Source organism: Corvus kubaryi, unplaced genomic scaffold (genome assembly GCF_017639235.1).
Source record: "Corvus kubaryi isolate FWS band 111438036 unplaced genomic scaffold, C.kubaryi_AGA036_p1.0 138, whole genome shotgun sequence".
Lineage (NCBI taxonomy): Eukaryota > Metazoa > Chordata > Aves > Passeriformes > Corvidae > Corvus > Corvus kubaryi.
This window is the reverse complement of record NW_024580672.1, coordinates 18,526,908-18,548,933: the sequence shown is the minus strand read 5'-3', so window position 1 is coordinate 18,548,933 and position 22,026 is coordinate 18,526,908. Positions and strand designations below refer to the sequence as shown.

Genomic DNA, 22,026 nt, shown 5'->3' with positions numbered 1-22,026 from the left:
CTTTAGGTTTCAGAAAGCATTGTCTTTGAACCACATGACAGCACACTGAAGTTCAGTGTTCTGTAAACTTGATCATCTTTAATGCACACACACTCAGAACAACCAACTGGTACTGTTTCATGCAAGGTTAAGACTGCATTCAATTTTTGCTTCCATCCATTTGCTCGTTCACCCCTAATGAATCCTGTGAGACACAATTGCCAAAATCATTACCTTGGGATTATGCATAACAATTGTCTCCCCATTTGGAAATTCAAGTCGTCGATGCCATTGATTTGTAGTTACTGCTCTTTTATATTCTGCCTGAAACAGTAAACAAGTTACACAAAATCAGCATGGCAACCTTCCCAGTATTTTGTGGCCTCATGCATCATCTGTAATGCTACAGTTAAAATGTACATAACTTTGTTCATATAAAAATATCACATGTAGAGTTACACAAGTAGATTTTAGGTCACAGCAGTGCAGGACTGATGCAGGAGCAATGTGGCCTTCTAGACACTCCTCTTTCCAGGATTTGCTTATGTGCCAGAAAGTTCATTCTGCTAATCATCTTAATGAAACAGAAAGAACTGTTTCTAAGATGAGTAATACACTGATCTAACGCTTTGTGACTTACTAACCTCCAATTTGTCACTAAAATCCTCGGTGTAAGGGATGAAGCGGCTGTCCTTGTCTCCCTTGTAGAACCACAGGCAGCGCCTCACTTCCGAGGGCTCCTCGTCCCAGTACACGGCTTTCCTCACGCGCTCGTACAGGAAGACGTCGTAGCGGCCCCCGTCCGTGCACAGCACCACGCTCTCAGGGTCAGGCTGGACTGGGACACACAGCCACACGTGGTTACCACACTAACACACATCCCTCCTATCTCAGCCCAGCCCCGGCCACTCCTGGCATCAATACTAGGCCATTAGGACTGATAGCCACACAATGGCAGAGAAGCTTTGTAACATTGTGATGCTTCTAAAACGCTTCTATATGCTCTGTACACAACAAAAAACCTTTGAAAAATTCCCAAATATGAATACTTATTCCAGAACTGGCAATTTAACAAAAAGGCAACCCAAGACACAAATAACTAGGAGTTCTATATGAAAATTTGGGATGGTTCAGTTCAACAATGACAGCATCAAGCAGTGATGATGTCAGTGAAACAAATTAAGTGGCACAAAATACATCTTCAAAACCTTACTTATTACTGCCGTACACATAAGTGGCATTACCCCCATATTTTCCTTTAGTCCTTCTGCTCGCTTACCAGAATTATAGACCTCCTCTAGTTTTGCAGAATCCAGAATGCTGAATGGCATCCATATTTGCTTGTCCTCCACCTCCTTACAGTAGAACCAGTGCGGCTGAACTGGCTCGTATTGGTTCTGCAGCAGCACAGGAGGGGCTGGGACCAGGGGCCCTGCAGGCCTGGCAGGCTGGAGCTGGGGCTGGGACTGTGGAAACTGAGAAGAGATGGGCTCAGCACCTCAATCTCACATGGTTTTTACAGAACTTTTCTATACTTTGCTACAGGGAACACTCTGAACCTTTAGTTCTAATATTTTTTCCTCCCCAAGAACATTACTTTCCATTTTAAAAAAACTGTCCACCTTATCATGTGTTTGAAAACTTACACCTTTTCAAACTGAGAAAGAATGTGAATTTCATTCCCACAAACATGTTAAAAGCTGCCATGGTTTAGCTTCACGATCACCTAAAATCAGTGAGATTTCAAATTCTCTTAAATTTTCAAAACTCGAGCTGAGCTTGTTTCTTACAGCCACAAAATTTGACATGGAAATAAAAATGCATTCTTCTCATTATTCTTTTACACATAACTATGCTTTTGCATAAAGACTCCCAGTTTTAACAAGTGGCCACTTAAGTAGCTCTCTTCCTGCAAAGTGATCAAAACAGGCAGATTTCAAACTGAAATGTAGCATCAGTGGGAGAAGAAAAGTAACTGATTTTGAACGGGTCTACAGTGTACATAAAGCTGATTTCATACAAATTGTACAAAAATCCCAATCAGTACAACTAAAAGCAATTGATGTCAGCAGCAGCAACTGCCTTGGCTGATGATATATTTAAAAGAAAAAAAAAAAGGCACAAAAATATTGTACAACATGTAAAATTCAACAAACAGAAATTCGGAAATTATATAATCTAAAACTCCAGACTGTTTAGGTTCTACTGCCTTTGCTATGTTTGTCATTATATAATCTTTACATTCTTTATTCATAACAGAAATGTAGCAGTAGCTCAGGCAAAAATAAAAAAAAATTTTTTGCTGTTTTCAAGGCAAACGTGCCAGGTTTTACTAACCTGTTAGCATTATTTTAATAATGATTTTGTGCAGGTAAAAAAGAATGGAGATTAATGCTTTATATCACACAAAATCCTCCACCAATGTGTTTCAAAGAGTTTGCTGACAATTTTATGTGATTAGTTTCAAAAAGTTCTGGCTTCACCAACAAAACCAGCTTCAAAAAACATTTTTGCCCATATCCTGCAAATAGCTGAATGACCTGATTTACAGCTGAGGCACAAAAAATGCAGCAGCATGGCTGAAACTCAGCAAACTCAGAAACCCACAGAAAAGAGCAACAGAACTTCACAACCTGGCTTTGTTTCTGATGCCCAGAGGCTCCCACAGCCTCAGGGTACACTCACTTCAAAGATCAGGAAGTTTTCCTGAAACAACATTTCCAAGCTATTTCTAGTGAAAAGACTTTGCTGTTATAAATGGTTCAAGATTTTTTTCTGGGTTTTTTTTGCAGAGAAGAAAAATCTTCAGAAGATAAAACACACAGTTCAAAGAGGAAAGTGACTGTTTTGCTGTGGTAGCTGGAAGGAGTCACATACCTGGGTCAGTGGCCCCGGGGGTGTCTGGTACATCTGCACAGGTGGCACAGGAGAAGCTGTGGCAGGGGGGTGGCTCTGCTGCAGCTGGGGCGGGGTGAGGTAGGGGTTGGCCCTGCTGCTCAGGGTGGTGTGCCTGTAGGGGTTATAGCCCTGCTGGGGGGTCCCTGCGGGCAGGGCAGTGCTGGCCGGTGGGGGACAGCTCTGCTGAGGGGGCTGATAAGGCGCCATTCCCACCTGGGAAGTGGGCGGTGCACTGTAAGACTGGGATTTGGGAATATGTGGTGAAAAGGCATTTTGCCCATCCTGTGACCCAGACACAAGTGGAAGTGAAGTGGGAGGTCTGGAGAAGGCCGGTGTTCCAACAGGTGTTGAAACAGTTGTTAAGGGTGGCTGCCCAATACTTCCAAAGGGATCGCGGCTACTGGGAACTTGAGAGAAGTAGCTGAAAGTCTGTGGCGGGTTGGGGCTGGCAGAAGTCTGACCCAAGAAGCTGTCCTCTTCCCCAGCATCTGCAGAATCATCTGTAAAAACAAAAGGATCGCCAGAGATCTTGTGAGAGCTTCAAACCACTGTATGGGGTCAAAATGTTCCATAACATCATCAGCTATTGCCAAAACTGCTGGCCCCCAGAAAGCCAAAAGGATTACAAAGCTCACACATCCTTGATTCAGCACGTCATAAAATGAAACAAAAGATACCAAGTCTTCAAGAACATTTTAAATGGACCGTGAAAGTCACCAGTGTACACAGAAAAAGCAACAAATATTAAAATTATTAAATAAGAAATCATAATATAACTGGACTCGGGACCTTCCCAGGGCAATTTGGCAGGCACTAAAATCCCTCCCAACTTCACTTATCCCTCAAATGCAAGAACAGCCTTGGTTCATATCCTTTCACCATGAAAACAGCTACTAAGCATAGGACTTCATGCTCCAATTTTTAGGATAGAGCTTAAAAACATTCCTAAACAGGCCAAACCTACTGGGTAACCCATTCATTCTTTACTGCTCCTTCAGCAGAGCCCTCTAAAGGTTTCTCATTTGACTTGCAAGGTGGCCATAACTCATGATCCCAAGCCACTTAATGAGCAGGACTTAGTTCAGCTCTCTCTAAAAAATCCTACTCTAGACTTGCATAAAAGCCACATCTCTGGTGCAGAAAAAATCAGTCCTCATTCTGCATAATTGCAGGAGAGGATTTTAAAGATGCAAGGCCATGAACGCCCTTTCACATTGAGAAAATAAATAAAACAGGTCCTGATCAATCACAGTTTTCTATTTTGCAGTAATCTAGGAACAAGTGGGAAAAAAGGAGGTTTGTCATGATTATAGGTCTCACAGTAAGCTCACCTAAGGCTGTGATGGCCTGAGCAGCACTGCCTGCCTGCTGAGAGAACAGTACCTTGCAAGGAGTCAGTGCCATCTGCAGAAACCAGCAGTGTTTCACCTGCCTGGCAATCAAATGACCCCAGGCTGTGGGGAAGACACCACAGAGTATCTCTGCTGCTCAGTCCCCAGGCAGAGAGAGACCAAAAGCCTCTGCAGCTACAAGCAGCCAACAACAAATGTCTTTACCCACAGCCAACACAACTGTAATAGGGAGTACCAAGGGAGTACAGGAGAATCCACAGAGAAGTCTCCCTAGGAAGCTGCTGTTCTAATTAATTAATCATAAAAAAACTCAGCTGCCAAGATTAGTAAGAACGATTTTAACCATATTTTATTTAGACTTTGCAGACAGCATCAATTTGAGGCATCACCTGCATTTATCAATTCCTCTTACTTTCATTTACAGTACTTGATCCCCCTTTGAGGAACAAAGCCAAAATCTGTGTGTGTAAGCCACTGTGTGGAGAACGCTGAAACCACTTAGAAGCAGCAACCACTCTGAAGTCAGGCCTGGGGATTATCTCCCAGCTGCAAGCAGAGTAACCATTTATACTACATAAAAGGTCTCAACTTCTAAACAATAAAATCCCCTTCCTTTCATATTTCACAAACACCGTGGGACAGAGAGAAGCACACTGCAAACCACAGTCAACTCTCAGCTTTCCCAAACAATTGGCAGCAGAGCAGGCCCTTCACCTCACCGTGTCAGGTCACCATAAACATGCAGCAATATGCTCAAGAGCTCCCAAGGCCTTTAGCTAATGAGTGTTCACAAAACAGCTGCTCTTCCCCAGTTTCAAACAGGCTTTGGACATTCAGCCTAAGTGCAGCTTTCCCTGAAAAACAGGCTTGACAAAAGTTCTGTCAAAAAACCCCAAAACTATACATACACATTTTTCCAGCACATCCAGTTTTCCAACACAAAACATTACTTTTTATCTTGCATCTTTTATCTTTTTATCCTTTTTCTAATTTTGCAAAAAACTATATTGGAAAGACAAGCATGTTATACAAATGTACAAAAATGAGTGTACAGCTTTGACATGTGTTCTTCCCATGCACAAAACAGTCTTTCTTCAACTGTGACTGCGTCAACCTCCTGGACATCCCTCTCTAACAAGGCAGAACCTTGTCATTCACAGATTGTCACCAGACAACCACAAGTGACATCAGTCCACATCCTCACTGGGAACACTCCTCCCTTCCTACAGTAAATATATTAGTTACAGCACCCACACCTGAGCCGGAGAATGTCTCTTATTGTCCAACTGCAGAGCTCAAACCACTAAATACTTACTCTTAGAGACAAACAAATGAATGACTGCACACAGCTCCCTAATGTTGGCTGTCAGATGACAAATCCCAGGATTGTTTCTTATTACATTTTACACAATTTGAAATTCAAACTCAAGAGCTTGTTCTTTCCTGTTTCATACTAGGATTCCAAATACAACCTATTGTACTCAGCAAGATCCCAACAACACCTGGCTGGACAGATGGTGAGAACACTTGACCATGGAAACAGAACATTTAATAGGACATGGGCCTTACTTAGACTGACATGGAATGTGGCACAATCTCTGACACTGAAATTCACTCCAGCAGCAGAACCATGAATCCTCACTCGATCAAATTTTAAGTCACATGGAGAGTATAAGATTCACTACATTAATCAAATTCCATCCGATTTTATCCCTGGCTGGCCTAAAAATGTTCAGGAAATTGCCAGAACAGTCATTTGTGCAAAGCTACTAGCCAGATCAGCACTTAAAAATTACTTCATTTTCTTAATGAAAAATTAATGTATAATTGCATCGAAGAAAAACTATAAGAATTACACAATGGAATTAGTAAATGTATCAACTACCTAGATACCTCAAGTAAGTAGGAATAATATTCTGATGCTTTTATCCCTCCTACCCAAAAAAAGTAGTTGATCTAAAAAACTATTCCAAAGCCATATTTAGCAAACATTTTATTAAATCTACAGAGAGCTACTGCACTGATTTCCAGCTATATAATACTTATTTTAGCTAAGACACAACAGTGTTGAAATGAAGTCTTGAAGACTTAGCACAGAATATTTTGGGTTAAAAGGGACCTTTAAAGGTCATCTGTCCAATCCCAACATATACAATGCAGTAAAATTTGACATATCTGATTTCTAGATGCATTTCTAGTGTTTAAAGCTTTAATCTCTGACTTCCTAGAAAAATCCATTCCTTTATCTGAAACTGCCTAAGCATCAGATTTTAAGTTCCACACGCATGTGTCAGGAGTACCATCAATGCTTTACGAGGAAAGGATATTAGAACCAGGATTAAATTAGCAAAGGATATTTAAGGTGGCTGCTTAACGTGCTATTTTCAAACCGGTAAAACAGAAAATAACATGAGAGAGAAGCTTAAAAAACGCGAAAACAGCAAGTACACACTGAATGGAAGCACTGACGCGTCGGTGAGCTGGAAACGCGATGATCAGCGCCCGTCCTTAGACACAGCGCTAAAAACCACAAACACAAGCATTAAGTAGGGGAAAGCAGAAGAAATTAAGTGCCAGAAAGCGGAATATGTAATCCCGATCAGTGTCTCTCCTGAGGCACCACCAGGGACACCCGGAGAGCCTCAGAGCCGGGTCGAGCCCACACGTACCGGGCCCCCTCAGGCCCGCAGCCACCCCTGGCAGCCCCGGCTCGGCTCTGGGGGTCCCCCGGCCCCCCGCCCCTTCCCGGCGGGGGTGGCGATGGAGGGACCCGGCGGGACCCCGCACAGCCCCTGCGCTCCCAGCTGCGCACCCTCCCTCCCTATCTCCCTGTCTCCCCCTCTCCGTACCGGCGGGCAGGAGCGCGGGGCCGGGCGGCGCGGCCGGCGCTTGGCTGACGGGGATGAAGGGCACGTTGAAGCTGAACTCGGTGGCGGAGGACGAAAACAGCAGGTTGGTGCCGGTGCCTCCCCCGGGCTTCGCCGCCGCCATGGCCGCGCCCCGGCCACGTCCCTGCCCCGGCCCCTTCCGCCCTCACTCAAGATGGCGGCGGCGGCCGCGCGCAGCCGTGAGGGGCAGGAGGCGGGTCCGCCCGCCATTCCCACAGGAAGAGGAGGAGGAGGGCGAAGAGGAGGAGGAGGAAGCGGTGGCGGTCCCCGCGCTGGGCTGGCGAGCGGGAGTCGGCGGCCGCAGGGTGCCGGCAGCCCCGCGGCGAGGCGCGACCCCGCCATGCCGTGCGTGGGAGACTGGCTCAACAGCCCCCTCAGCATCGTGCAGGGCATCTTCGGTGAGGCGCGGCCCGCGTCCCCTCGGCGGCAGCGGGAGCGCCCCGACGGCGCCCGGAACTGGACGGCGCTTTCCCTCGCGGGGTGGTGGCGGGAGAGCGGCGAGGCCGGCTCTATAGCTTATATTTCTGTCGCGTATCTTATATATATTGTATATAGTGTATGTTTCTTGTATCTCGTGTATTTCTGGGTTCTGGCAGCAACGCGTGCTCTTTGCCGCGCTGCCGGTCGGTGCTGATGTTACCAGTGCCATCAGCCGCGGCTGTTTCCGTGCTGGGCTTGATTTAAACTTAAGGAGTGCTGAAATAGAAATTTCCGCAGCCGACACAGCGTGGAAAGCAGCGCCTCGACTCCTGCGCTTTCCTGCTGGGCTGTTGTGGAGCTTTCCCTCGCTTCCAAGAATGGCTCTGTGCTTCTTGGTTGGCCTGAAAGGGTTTGAAAGGGGAAGTCAATGTATTGCAAGGGGAATAAGTTAGTCTAAGGTGCACTTACTTCCCTAAGATACAAGTGAAAGTTGGGGGTTTTTGATATTCTGGGAGAATGCTGGATAAGAGTCTCTTATGTGGTGCTAATAGGCACATAAATATGTTGGTTTTGTAGCCCAAAATGTTCCAAACTCTGATTGGGAGAAGAAGGTAACCGAATACTTCAGGGAGAAATTAAAAGAAAATAATGCTACTAACTGGGTAAGAGTGTTTTATTCTTCTCGAGTTACACTTTTTCTTAAGCGTCATTGTTTTTTACATTTTATTGCGGTGGCTTGCTTTTGGTAAGTTCTGCCTTTCCGTGGTAAGTGTGCAGCCGAATTTCAGGCCCAGGCTTTAGGACGTGGAATTTACACCTCGGCTGCTTTAGCCTGGGTGCACAGCCCGGATGTGAAATCCCAGCTGGAATAGTCCGTCCGTCCATCCCCTGGCCTTCAGCACCCTCCGTCCCCCAGGCCATCGCTGCTGGGTGCTGCCACTCTGCAGCACAGTCAGTAGATGGCAGGAGATGACAAATATTGTCATTTTTGGGGAAGTGCGAGTCCTCAGTGTGTGCCACGAGCTTCTTAGTTGCTGGTTATAAACCTCTTCTCTCAGGAGCTTTTATCATGATGCTTCAAGCTCTTGTGTGGGTTGAATAAATAGCTGCCTGGGCCTTCAGGTTTTAAGGAAAAAATGCTTTTCCTTCTAAAACTGTGCTGTGTTGGGCCAGGTCAGGCATGGTTTGTGCCATTTAGCAGAGAAGCTGTGCTTTAGGTTTTAAAAATAAAATGTGCACATTTGAGTTCAAAAGTTGGTACTTTTCTAAAAGGCTGTAGCAGAAATGACATCATGGAACACAGCGAAGGGGATTAGAAACATCCATATCAAATCTGTTCTACTTGTGACTAAAAACAGGTGAAAAATATTTGTTTTCTTTCTCTGTCAGTGAAAGTATTCTGTACTTAGTATTTAAATCGTAGCTTAAATCAAAGGATAAATGGCAAAATTGACTAAAATTTACAACATTAGAAGGAATTGAAATCACATTTTCTTACTCAAAAAAACCATGGGGCGATATACTTTTGTTAAAATGCAACTTCCTATAGGGCCGCTTAGGATTTTTGCTACATTTTGATGTTGGAGGTGGGCTTTTTCAACAAAGATTTTATCTTCAAATTTAGAAAACTCTATTCGTATTGCAAGTCCCATTCTTTGAAGTTATACCACATGCTTAGGCATTGATTTTTTTTCTTTCTATTTTCCCATTGTCACGTAAAACTGTGTGAAAAAGACTTCCCCATTGTGACTTGGAAATTAACATACAGGTTTTCCAGGACCTTTTGTTATAAGAAATTGTGCATGCAAATTGTTCTAGTACTGCTGGTACACAGCACATGGTGGAAGTGCGGTTAAGTAGAAATAAGATAAGTAATAAACTCTGTTTAATCATGCAGCTGCAATAATTCCAAGTTTAAAAGTTGGTTTCAAATGTTGTACAGTTTTCATACAGTTCCAGTGACCTATAACCACTTCTTTCATAGTCCAGTATTGGGACTGGTGGCTTTGGGACTGGAAGAATTTGAGAACTGTTAAGTGCCTGATAATTGTAACTATTATCTGCAACAGCCATTGCAGAAAGTGTTTGGGATAGATACACTTTGTTACTGCTTAGATTAGGATGGGAGATGCACGCAGGAAATAGTAAGTGTGCTATGTATACAGGGGTTTGAGGAGGAGGATCTACTGGATGATCAGAGATTAAGTTTTTGTGCTGGTTTTGGCTTACTTCAGAGCACTGCTCAATATGCACCAGTTGTATAAAACAATCTCTTTATTCACAGGTTCCATCACTGAATGATGTTCCTGTACATTACCTAAAACCCAACAGCTTAGTGAAATTTCGCTGCATGGTTCAAGATATGTTTGATCCTGAGTTCTACATGGGAGTTTATGAAACAGTTGACCCAAACACAAATGCACGTGTAAGTGGAAATACTGATTTACTATTTTAGCAAATGTTAGTCATTTTACTCATTCTGGTCCTTGTATTTCTCTAGTTTGTGAGTTAAACCTATGGAGTCTGGACACTGATAGTGACTGTTCAGCTCCAATGGCGTCAGTAAAACATCACATGTAACATTTCTGTTGAGGAATAGAAAATGCTAAAATGATGAAAGCTTTGGCAGTATGTCTGTGAGGGACTTTGGGCTGCAGTGATTTTGGTGTGATTCATGTTCAGGATGCTGTCAGAAACAGAGTGATTGCATTGCCTTTTCCTTCTTGACAGGTTTTGCATTTTGGTAAATACAGAGATGTGGCAGAATGTGGGGTAAGTTACATAAACTATGTGAACTTTGAGATAAAATATTAGATGGAGTGTTGCAGTTTTCCAAATGTGACAGAGCTTCTTTGGTACTTGCCAATGGATTCCTGAAGATACTGCTCTAAATGCAGAATTAATCTTCGGTTTGGAAAGCAGAGTATTCATAACTGCTCAGTGGCATTCTAATTTCAGCAGGCTTCCAGCTGTTTGTGTTGTATTTAAAATTTGTTTTGGTTGAGTGGAGGGGGGAGTGCCCATGACCTTGAAACTGTGTGCTATGGAAAACAATTACTTTTGGTAGTGCAGTGCAATTTGAATCAAAGCGTTATATCGTCACTTTTTCCTGAATTATGTAGTCTTGTATGTTAATTGTAACTTCTGCCTGTGTAACTGAATCTGTGGGATTAGTTTAAAAAAAGAAAACAAAGTGTAATCAGGTTTTTAACAAAATTTCTCTTTGGATTCCAGCCTCAGCAGGAAATTGATCTGAACTCCTCACAAACAGTCACCTCGGAGAGACAGACTTTCTACTGTGTTCCAGTGCCTGGTGAATCAGCATGGGTGAAAGAAATATCTTTTTTGACTGAGCTGGTGCTTTGTTATACAATCAGAGGTCACCAACTAATTAATTAGATATAAGGAGATAAGTTTATTTGCAGTTTCCTTTTTTGTTTTTTTTTCTTAGAGAATCAGGAGAGGTGGTAGGTGTAGAAAGAGAAAAAAGGAAAAGTGATGGTATGTAATATGCACTAAGAGGATGCAAATGAATTTAGGAGCCTTTGTGTTGATTTACTAGACATTTTTGCTTGGGAGAGTCTTGAAAATTTCTGTTAATTTCCATTTGCAAATGCTTAGAAAAAGGAAACTTCAGTGGAGCCACTGGCATCTTCTACAGTAGGACTCTGTTACACAGTGAGAGTCTCCTATAAAACAGCTGTAGCTGAGCATGTTAAGATTAGGATTTTGTAAAAAACAAACAAAAAAAAACAACCTTAGTGTGGTTGAGGTTTCCCTGCTCAGTCTGTGCTTCCTTAACCTGCAATTCCACGCATACATCAGTGCCAGCCAAGCCCGAGTGAGCCCTTCAACCTCCTACACACCCAGTCGCCACAAGAGGAGCTATGAGGAGGATGAGGACATGGATCTGCATCCCTCCAAACAGAAGGAGCAACATATGGGTAATAGTTGCTATTGATGAATAGTTGTTATGATATCATTCCAGAATTTGTCAAAAATTCATTGCTAAAAATTGAAGTATTTGCAGCTGTTTGAATTTTCAGTGTTGTTGCAGCCTTTGTAATTTGGGGGCTTTGCTGATGTCGGTGATTTGATTTGAAGGAGTCTGGGAGAGCCCGCAGTGTTACATGTGTGTTGTATGACTTGCTGACAATCTACAGAGATTTTTAATATAAACTGTGTTTTATGCATATTCTCACCTTTAAGAACTGGTTTTTTAAACATGAAGTGCAAAAAAATATCACCTTTGCAGTCCTATGGACTCCAGAAAAAAAATCATTCCCCTGGTTTAAACACTGCGTTTTGAAAATCAGATTTCTGGCCATGTTTGGGTTTCCAAGACACATAGATCTTTGCCAGTACTCTCTCTCACACTTGATTACATAAAATATGCATTTGTGGGACTTCTCATATTAAGAATATGTTCTGTCGAGTATATTGCATGATTAAATATTTTTGTGTCAGATGCCTTATTAAATTAGTTTAACTCTGTGTTGTTCAGTTCTGCATTTCTGTTTAAAAAGCCTGCAAATGGTGTATTTTTCAGGCAGTGGAAGTGATATCCATGGGTGTGTGGAGCCAAAGAGATTAGAAACAGAAGCTTCTGCAGGTCATCATGTCATTTCTCCCAACTGCTCCCCTCCACTTGACCTAAATTTTCCCTTGCCAGGAGAGAAGGGACCAGCGTGTCTTGTAAAGGTAAGAGAAAGGAGAGGTGATGAGCAGGGCTGTGCTCTCAGCTAGGCCGACAGAATCAGCCTTGCTGAAGAGATTTGTAGGCACAGAAATTGTCTCCCGGGTCCAGAACTTTGTTTCTAGAGATAATAACATTCTTTCTCTTCACTAACTCAGTGTTTTTCTTCTTGAGTGCTGCATTTGAGTTGCTGAAATCCTCCAGCAGCATTTATTAGAGCTTGCACCTTCTTCTCACCATACTTAGTTTAAAAAAAAGATTGCAGTATTAGATGCTTGAGGATGTAGCTGGTATTGAGCCCTGCTTTTAGGATTTTGCTTTTAGGATATCTCTTCTAATTGACAAATGGCTATGAAAAACCAATAAACTATATGTTTGTATATTGAATTTGAAGTAGTCCTTGATTTACTACTGTGCTATATTACTATAAAACTTTAACACAAAATTCCTCTGCTGTTGCTGTGCTGTTCTCTCTTATTCAGCAAATCTTGATGAATCAGAGTAGAATACAGTTGTTCACACTTGTGTGGCAAAGAATGCCAATAGAAAAAGTGTGGAATCATAGAAACTCCCTTTTCCAGTGTAAGCTTGCTGACACTGAGGGCTGGGGAAGACCTCTTCACTCAGGCTGTTCTCAGTCCACAGCTGAGTCTCCTGAGTTTCCTTTGTGTTTTTCTGCTGTCCTGCATCTAGCCCATCTGCCTCTGCATTTTTTCTGTTGGGGGCAGGTCTATGAGAGCTGGGAGAGCTTCAAAGTCAATGATGTGCTGGAGGTCTTTGGTGTTCTGTCTGTGGACCCAGTGCTGAGCATAGTGAGCAGTGAAGAGAGGTAAGGCTGCCCTGAAATGCAGGTTTTTATGCAATGAGCAGGCTGCCCTTAATGCAGACAAGGAAATGTGTAAATACATGGTAATTATGCTTAAGAAGTGAATTTTGTTGCTTAAAAATAGCTTGATGAGCAAAGTGTTATATCCAGCATCCTGTAAACTGAAGTCCAACGTGCTCTGGTTCATCCATATCCTTGGATACCCAGTGCATCTTTTTTTAGGTTGTTGTACAGTCTGTAAAGCAGAAAATGCTTCTGTAGCTAAATGTTTTGTACTCTTTCATGCCTACTAAACTTTCAGGGAATGAGTGAATAGTGAACAAAGCTTTCAAAGAAGCTTTAAAATTATAAAATGTCCTTTTGAACCAATTTCTAAGTCCATGAAAGTTGTTACCAGAAATGTAAACATTTCTGAATAATATTAAAAAAAAAGTTTGCATGTCTGCATGGAGAGTGATAGAGACCAAAATGAGTAAAAAATGGGTTGATTTTTCATTAATTAAGATATCTTATCATGTTGTACCACTGATAAAAACTTCCTGTTTCACCTCCTGTTCTGCAATTCCTTGCCTGACAAAATACAAATGAGAAATCAATTTTCAAAATAAAACTCTTGACCAAAATCTAACATAAATACTGCTGTTATCTTGAGCCACTGCACTCTGAATCATTTCTGTTGGTGAGTTTGTTTATCTGTCTGGCACATACAGTATCCAGAGTGCAATATGAATCCTTTAGAGTGCCAACTTCTTAAAAATTAACTCAGCCTGGTCAGCTGCTTTTTGTTATCATCTGTGTGACAGCTAATCCCAGACTGGCAGCTCAGTTGCTCTGTCACAGGTGCTTGTGGGTTTTTTCCTGTGTCATTCTGTAACAAGAAGACAAAATGGTGGCATTTAGCAACATTTTGAATGCAAACAAAAGAAATCTCTTTTAATGGAAATAGTGGATAGTGTGTGGGTGAACTGCTGAACTGGATTTGAAGCTATAAAGCCTGACAGCTTTTACAACCAGTACAAGAAGATGAAATAGGTGCTAAACTTTACTATCATCTGATAGAGTTGCTTTAGGGATTTTACTTTCTGAAAATGAAAAACGAAAACCACCTGGAAGAAATTTTGTAAGACATCTTCAGGGCATGCAAAGCTTGTGTATCTGAACTCTTAAATTAAGAGGTAATACCTCCAGGTTCCAGCAGACGTACATTAGGGTTTATTTATTTATAGATTTTTACTCAGCCGGTTATAGAGCAGTGATGTGACTGTCTAGAAGATCTTGTCAGGCTCCAGAATCTGGTGGGATATGTGCATACAGAGACAAATGGAATAAATCATGACCTTATTTCTTTAAAAGCTGCTTTTTAGACTTCATTCAGTACAGGCTGGACAGAACAGTGTGTAACATTTTACTTGAAGCTACAGCCTATTAAATGGTGCAGCAAATAATAAATGTGGTTTGGTTTTGAGAGTTTGGTTTTATGGTTTTTTGTTGGGTTTTTTTCTTCAGCAAAGTATGACTTAATTATTTTCTGAAAATAATAGAATCCAGATATTTTGGGTCAAGCCTGCTTTGGTGTTGATATGTCATTATATAATTGTGATTCAGTATTTATGGTGTTTATAAAGATCCTAAAGAAGGTAGTTTGAATGTGGGAGGAGTCACCAGGAGCTGGGAGTGGATGTTGTTTGTTCATCTCTTCTTGGCCTGGTTCCAGCTGCTCTGGGTTAGAGGGAGAGAAATTCCTGTGGAATGTTTCTAAGTCCAGCTGTGCTGTGCCCTCTCCCTAGGGACAGCTCAACCCTTGATCCTATGGAGTGCATGGACACGGCAGAGGAGCAGAGGGTGCACAGCCCTCCAGCCTCGTTAGTGCCCAGGATCCATGTGATTTTGGCACAGAAGTTGCAACACATTAACCCCTTGCTGCCTGCCTGCCTTAACGAAGAGGAGAGTAAAACCTGTGAGTGTCTGAACTCTGGGCACTTTCCATGACATCTGAACAAATACTGCTTTGCTCACAGGCAAATGCCTCAACAGCAGGGTTCAAATTTAAATCTTGTTAAATGGAAGAACCATGCAATGCTGCACAGGATGCAAGTGTTTGTGTTTATGTGATGTTTGCTTTTTTATTTGGCTGAAATAAATGTGATTTATCTGGAACTTGGTTTTGCATTCACCATGCCCGTGGATTTTACCAAGCTGTTCAGCTGTAAGATTTGATTTGTTTTCAAATGGAGTTGTGAATTGCTGGAAAATTAGATTTCCAATTTAGTGTGATACTGGAAGTAAGAAACATACTGATAATATACAGACTCATAATACTGTGCACAAAGTAAGGCAATTCTGCTTTTAAGCAATTGTGCTATTCCTTGTTTGACTCATTCTTTTCATTGAATTATTGCTTGCAGACCTCTGATATTTATAACTTTTTTCCTTGAGTGCCTTGTATTGCTTGTTCTGAGCTATATGTAGGAGGTTTTTTCTGCCTTTAATATAAAATGGATCAGCTATGGATTTTAGAAATTTGGCTCTAAACTTTATAGCCTGCTGCAAATGCATTATACAATATCTAATTTTTTGAAAAAAGCATTTTCAAGGAAATGTTGAGTGATTCAGGTTATCCAAAGCCAGCTGGAAAAACTGAATGTTTGTTTATTTTTCCTAGACTCCTTTGGAATAAACATTTTTTTTCATCAAACTGTGATTGAAAGTCAGATTTTTATAGAGGGAAGAGGGTGAGAAACAGAACATTTTCTGACATTTGTCTTCTGCTCTTTTGCCAGTTGTTTCTAATTTCATGTCTGAGCTGTCACCAGTGAGAGCAGAGTTGCTGGGGTTCCTCACCCATGCCCTCCTGGGAGACAGTTTGGCTGCTGAATACCTGATATTGCATCTCATCTCTACAGTGTAAGTATTTAGATGTGTGCTAAGAAGTTATGTATTTATCATTTAAAAGAAATCTCCTTCTACAGGGTTCTTTACCAGTCTGCAAATAAATGGCAGAAATAGCTTAAATAATACTTGGTTCAGTAGTACTTTCTCCAGCTGGAGTTGCCCTCTCACAATACACACAGGCAGATTTCACTGTCTGAAATAACAGTAAAATTTGATAAAAGACCAGCTTTATGGCAGTGTATCTTTTCAGTACCGCTTTGAGAGCTGACAAAATCTCCAAGACACTTTTAAACAGAGGTATGAAAACATCTTCCTGCCTCTGGCTTCTTCTAATGAGTTGGACATGCCACTGACTTCCCAAAGACATAATTTCCTGACTGCAGCAATTATTGCTTAGGTACTGAAAGGTACATTCTGGGAATTTTTTTAATTATATGTAAACATGTTTAAGGGTAAGTTCAAGTGACCTGTTTAGGGATAGAAATTGACTCTTATGTTGATTTAAACTGTCTCTGGGTGAAAGAGCAGCATCGTTTGACTCATTAAAATCTCAGGTGTGAAACTTCAGTGTAGTTGTCAGTCCCAAATTTAGTGTTAGTCATTTTAGTCTTCAAAATCAAAATGAGTTCTGTTTTCATTCTTTTTAGTGGGAATGTGAATGTTCCAACACTTAGACTAGAATGTATTTTCTTTCTTAGCTGGTATCACAGAAAGGTTGAGAGTTGTCAAGAATGGGGAGAAGATACACAGTGAGAAGAGGGAGAGGAAAGCTGAGGGCAGGTAAAGGAGATGGACAAGTGTGGTAAGCAGGGAAATTGAGATTGGACACGAGTAAGGAAAAGAATGAAGTGTGTTCACTGAGTAACAGCATAGTACAAGGAGAGCAGAATGTCTGAAAGGCCACTGCAGGATCCCAAGTGCTGTAAATTAGTGCTTTTGTGTGGTGCTGCAAAGCCTTGAGGAGCAGGTTCAGCCTGGCTCAGCTCCTTGGGCACTGCAGAAGGAAGGAAGAGGAGTTGGCTGATTTTGGTGTGTTAGTTGTGAAATCCTGCTGGCTGTCAGAGACACCACACAATGCTCAAGCTGAATGACACCTGTATTCAGTGTTAGCCAGCTGTTTGCCTAACCTGTGTCATTTTTGGTGCAGTTATGCCAGACGGGATGTGCTTCCTCTGGGAAAATTCACTGTCAACCTGAGCGGGTGTCCCCGGAACAGCGCCTTCACAGAGCACCTGTACCGCCTCATCCAGCAGCTGGTGCCAGCAGTAAGCATTGCCCTGGGCAGGGCTCTGGGGGGACGTGTTCTCATTGATTCAGCCAGGCAAACAGTGCTTTAGGTCAGGGCAGGTTGATTAAATGCTGTCCTGCTACCCATTTAGAGAGCAGACAACGACAGAGATGTGGTTGGCCTGTGTGTTGTAGTCTCTGTACCTCATCATCTAGGATGAATATGGAATGAAATCCTCTCCTCAGAGGTATTGAACTGACAGACAGCTGCTGCCTGCTTTATTTTGTCTTTTGGATTGATGTGTTTAGACATTTGGGTCATTTAATTATGCTATCATTATGGTTTATTCCCAAATTTGTGCGTAGTGCTCTGCAGAAAATTCATGGTAATTCATTTTGGGGTCACACTAACAGTACTGCTGCAATAAATAATTTGTTATTGAGCTCATCCTAGATGTGCAAGAGAGGTGGTAGGAGTTCTTAACAGCAATGTTTTCCTTTGGGAAATTTTTAAGCGTACGGCATTTGGATATTTGGGATAAAGAGTTGAGCTGACAAATTTTGTTTTACTGTGCAGGTTCCCAGCCCAGCTCTAGCTGAAGGAAGCAGCATTCCCTAGGGAAGCTGGAGGACAGGAGAGGTGCTGATGGTTTGTTGTCTCGTTGCAGTCCTACCACCTCCGGATGAGCATCGAGAGCATGAACCACTCGCGCTTCATCCCTCACAAGGACTACACGGCCAATCGCCTGGTCAGTGGGCTGCTGCAGCTGGCCAGCAACACCTCCCTGGTCATAGATGAGACCCAGCTCGAGCAAGGACAGCTGGACACAGCAGGTACACAGGTTTTGCTGTTTAAAATCTCATTTGGGAGGTTAAAAGCTGATGTGTTTTAAGATAATTGTGATAATTGTGATCTGTCCTGATGATAAGGGTCTATTGCAAAACTGTTTGTGGTTTCTACATCCTATTTCATTGCTTTAATGCAGCTTCCTGCAGCCTTCTCAGCCAACTTAAGATAAATTGGAGAATTCTTTATTACTAAAATAACTCTGATTCATTAGAGTGGCCTTTCAGTTTCCTGTGATAGTGCATGAAGTGGGCAAAGCATATGCTGATGCAATATGCTCTATACTTCTACTGTATATCTGGAAAGCACCCTGAGAACACAGCTAAAAACTGGAGAAGGTTGCTATTACCGTGTTTAAAAGAGTGGGGATTCTCTCTTACAAGCTGGTGTAGCACTGTGTAGCATGCTTTCAGCGGGGCTTTAGAAATTAATATAATTATAACTCACATAAAAGAGGTGAGTTGCATATTAAAAACTGGAGCATGCACAGTACAGGTGTCTGTGGTGACTCCTGGGGCTGTCCTGTGCAAGGCCAGGAGGTGGACACCAATGGTCCTGGTGGGTCCCTTCCAACTCAGGAGATTCTGTGAAAGAACAACAGGAAATAACTGCAAGTAACTTTATTTTAAAATAAAAATGCTGTCTTGAGAAAGCTGCTTTAGTTTTTTTAATTACTGCTCTTAAAAGCTGCTAATTGAAATTATTCCGTTTTCAGTAATTTTTTTATTATTCAGCTTTAGTAAAGCTACAGAATTATACTAAAGAAAATAGTAAAACTAGTAACAAGCTTTGCACTGTTTCAAAAAAAAAATTCAAAATATGATAAATTCCCATTTAGAGAGAACTCTTGCTATGCTGCTTTATAGGTTTTCTAAAATGTTTGTCTGTAATGTCTAAAAAACCTCAGCATTTAGTGGAAAATAATACTTTAGGTATTAAAAGTTGCAGATAAAAAGGCTTGGTAATTTTATTTCATTTTTGCTGGTTTGATATTGTTCTCTACTGAATTTAGAGCAAAGAAGTAAAAATTTTTAATTTCTTATAGCAACATTGGGAACAAAATTTAATCCTAGAGAAGAGTGTCTTCAGATGTAGTAATTGGTTTGGAACTCTTGGAATTAACAGCTTAGAAATTTCAAATGGAAAAATGTCCCAGAAGTCAACCCCTAGTATCAAATTTGCCTTTATTTTGCTAACTTTGCCTTTATTTACAATACACTGAATTATTACTAATTATTTAAAGGCAAAACCATAACTAGTTTTGTCATTTGATGCAGTAACTGCTGAAGAGAAATTGAATTTGTCAGGTACATGTTGGTATTTCAAAGAGAAAATTCCAAGGGTCAACCAGTTAATTTGTCAATTTTAGCATGTTATATTTTAAATAACTTAATTCCAGGTAAGGCAAGTGAGTAGTATAAAAAAATTTGGCAAAATTAAATTGATAGGGGTTTTTTCTACTTTTGAGGAGAGATTTCTGTTTTAGTTTTTCCTCTGTAAATAGATAGCTGGCTTTGTAGGGCCAATGAAAACATGAGCTATAAACACATGTACTAAGCCAGACAAAGTTTAGGCCTGAAATCAAGAATTCTTATTTTTGATTCACATTAAGAAGTGGTTGTCTCTATCTGGAAGACACCTCAAACACAAGAAGGAACAGGATGTTTGCAAGAATCCTTCTGGCTGCTTAAAGACAGATGGGAGACAAAAATCAGGGCTGACTTTTGTTTAGGTGCAGTGGTCAGGGAATTTGTTCTTGCTCTTGCAGGTGTCCATAATGTGACAGCACTGGGTAACCTGATCACTTGGCAGAAGGTGGATTATGACTTCAATTACCACCGGATGGAATTCCCATGCAACATTAATGTTCTGATCACTTCCGAGGGCCGCTCCCTCCTGCCGGTATGGGCAGGGCTTCCTGGGGAACTGCAGCTGCTGCTCAGAGCAGGCCCTGCCAGGGACAAGTGGGGACAGGAAACGTGTCTTGTGACCAGGGAGGGTGTGACACTGGCAGGAGCTGCTGCCTTCTCCCTCATGGCTGCAGCCAGGCCAGAAAACCTCTTCATGGGAAAACATGGAGCTGGAGCTTCCCTCCTCCTTTCTGAACAGGGATGGTGAGGTGGTGAAGGTCCCGGGGATGGCTAAAGCTGCAGAGAAGTGCCATTCTCAAAGCCTCCCTCTGGCATGGCAGGTTCTGAGGTGCTGCCCACAGATGTGGCATTGCCCCTGCAGTAGCCTGAGCTTGCAAAGGTCTGCTCTCTGACATTCCAGCTTTGTCTGCTGAGCCTTTGCTCTCCTGCTTGAATCAGGAGCTGTTCAAAATGGGAGCCGTGGAATGTTTAAAGAATTGTCTTATCTTCATTCGGGGAAATAGTGACTTCTGCTGGTTCTGAGAGTAGATTAGTCTTGGAACAGAAAACTGTGGGATGTGGAAAAAGATGAAATGTAATTTTCTCTTTCAGTCAGATTGCCAAGTCCACTTACAACCACAGATTATTCCCCCAAACATGGAAGAGTACATGAGCAGCCTCCTCACTGCAGTGCTGCCCTCTGTGCTGAACAAATTCCGAATTTACCTGAGTTTATTGAGGCTCCTGGACTACAGTATATCTGATGAGGTGACCAAGGTATGGCACTTCACTAATAAGTTTTCAACTGTGTATTTGGATAGAAAGCACCTTAGTAGACAGTTACTGTACTTTCCCTGTCAGTGATTCTCCGTTAAGTTTTATAAAACCAAACAGAAGCATTTTCACATGGGAATGTTCTTTCAATGATTTGTAAAGTATATACTGAATTTATTACAGATAAGGAACAGTGCATGTAGCCTGATTTCTAACACTCAGGTTGCAAGCTTAGTCCTTCTCAAAGACGAGAAGGTAAGCTGGTTTTGCTCAGGCTCACTTCTGGACAGCAATGAATTGAAATGTTCTCCTGTAGTCTAAAGGTAGTTGCAGCTCCTCAAAAGCCCATCTTGGAGTGGAGATCTGTTCTTCTCCGTAATTCCACGCTGTGTTGTTCCAGGCAGTAGAAGAAGACTTTGTGGAAATGCGCAAGAATGACCCCGAGAGCGTCACGGCCGATGACCTGCACAAAATGCTGCTCGTGGCCAGGTGGGTGTGGTGCCCTTGTCACCACTCCAGGCTTCCCTGCAAGCTGCAAATTGAGCCAGGGCTTGGTCTGCAGCTGAATTGAGTTGTGCCAGACTAGCCAGATACAGGCACAGGCAATTCTGTTCCTCTTAGGCAAAGTATTCCCTCCCTACTTTCATCCCATGCTTTCTAATTCCTGGGATCCTGAAAGCCAGCTGGGTTTGAGCTGTACTGGTTTATCAGCAGCTGCAGGAGCTGCTCCTGACTGGCTCTTTGTGCTCCCCCAGGTTCCTGTCGCTCAGTGCGGGGCAGACGACGCTGTCGAGGGAGAGGTGGCTGAGAGCAAAGCAACTCGAGGCTCTGCGGAAGGCCAGGCTGCAGCAGCAGAAATGTGTCAATGGCAATGAGCTTTAACACCTGCTAGATGTCACCCTGAAAATTTCTCTAATCCTAGGTGGAAACCATACTAAGATTGGAATATTGTTTATACCAGTTTTTGTAGATAATTTATACCAAAAAGTTATGGATATTTACCCTTGCAGTCTGAACACACTTAACTCTGTTCAGCCACCTAAACATATTTTATGGAATTTTTTTGGACCCTGTTTTGTAATTGAAAATTGGTAACATTGAGCAAATTGTTTGATATTAAACTTTAATAATGAGGTTGTGTAAACTTATTTCCTTTAATAAGAAGATAATTTAAGCCAGAGTCCTTCATACACAGCAGTGGTAGGCTCTGCTCTGGAATACATTTGTGCTCTAATTCCTGCATGGCTGAATTGTGAGGATCAGAGTTCTCAGCTGGCCAGCAGCTGCAGCTGGAGGAGGTGCTGACTTCATTCTCTGTGCTGTTCTGTGAGCTGAGGCACATCACACTCAGAGCAGCAGCAGCATTGTGATCAGTGT

General features: G+C 42.2%; 2 protein-coding genes across 3 annotated transcripts in view; one reads left to right on the top strand and one right to left on the bottom strand.

Moving 5' to 3' along the window:
• The window catches only part of LOC121660248 (SEC23 interacting protein), a 34,744-nt gene extending 27,477 nt beyond the window's left edge, over nucleotides 1–7,267 (bottom strand). For both annotated transcript variants that reach the window (XM_042019460.1, XM_042019459.1), the window contains exons 1-5: nucleotides 7,079–7,267; nucleotides 2,857–3,377; nucleotides 1,259–1,454; nucleotides 624–817; nucleotides 214–303 (exon numbers count right to left, since the gene is read on the bottom strand). In XM_042019460.1, coding sequence (XP_041875394.1) covers nucleotides 214–303; nucleotides 624–817; nucleotides 1,259–1,454; nucleotides 2,857–3,377; nucleotides 7,079–7,220 — 1,143 coding nt within the window. In that variant the 5' untranslated portion in view covers nucleotides 7,221–7,267. The remainder of the gene's footprint in view (nucleotides 1–213; nucleotides 304–623; nucleotides 818–1,258; nucleotides 1,455–2,856; nucleotides 3,378–7,078) is intronic.
• An 86-nt stretch (nucleotides 7,268–7,353) lies between these two features.
• LOC121660249 (minichromosome maintenance complex binding protein) lies at nucleotides 7,354–21,782 on the top strand. The gene is made up of 16 exons (XM_042019461.1): nucleotides 7,354–7,515; nucleotides 8,114–8,199; nucleotides 9,822–9,962; nucleotides 10,268–10,309; nucleotides 10,772–10,873; nucleotides 11,352–11,481; nucleotides 12,087–12,238; nucleotides 12,962–13,062; nucleotides 14,847–15,016; nucleotides 15,840–15,963; nucleotides 17,099–17,216; nucleotides 17,847–18,012; nucleotides 19,794–19,927; nucleotides 20,488–20,652; nucleotides 21,050–21,138; nucleotides 21,405–21,782. Exons 1-16 carry the CDS (start codon nucleotides 7,458–7,460, stop codon nucleotides 21,529–21,531), a joined length of 1,905 nt encoding a protein of 634 aa, XP_041875395.1. The 5' UTR covers nucleotides 7,354–7,457; the 3' UTR covers nucleotides 21,532–21,782.
• Nucleotides 21,783–22,026: the final 244 nt, after the last annotated feature.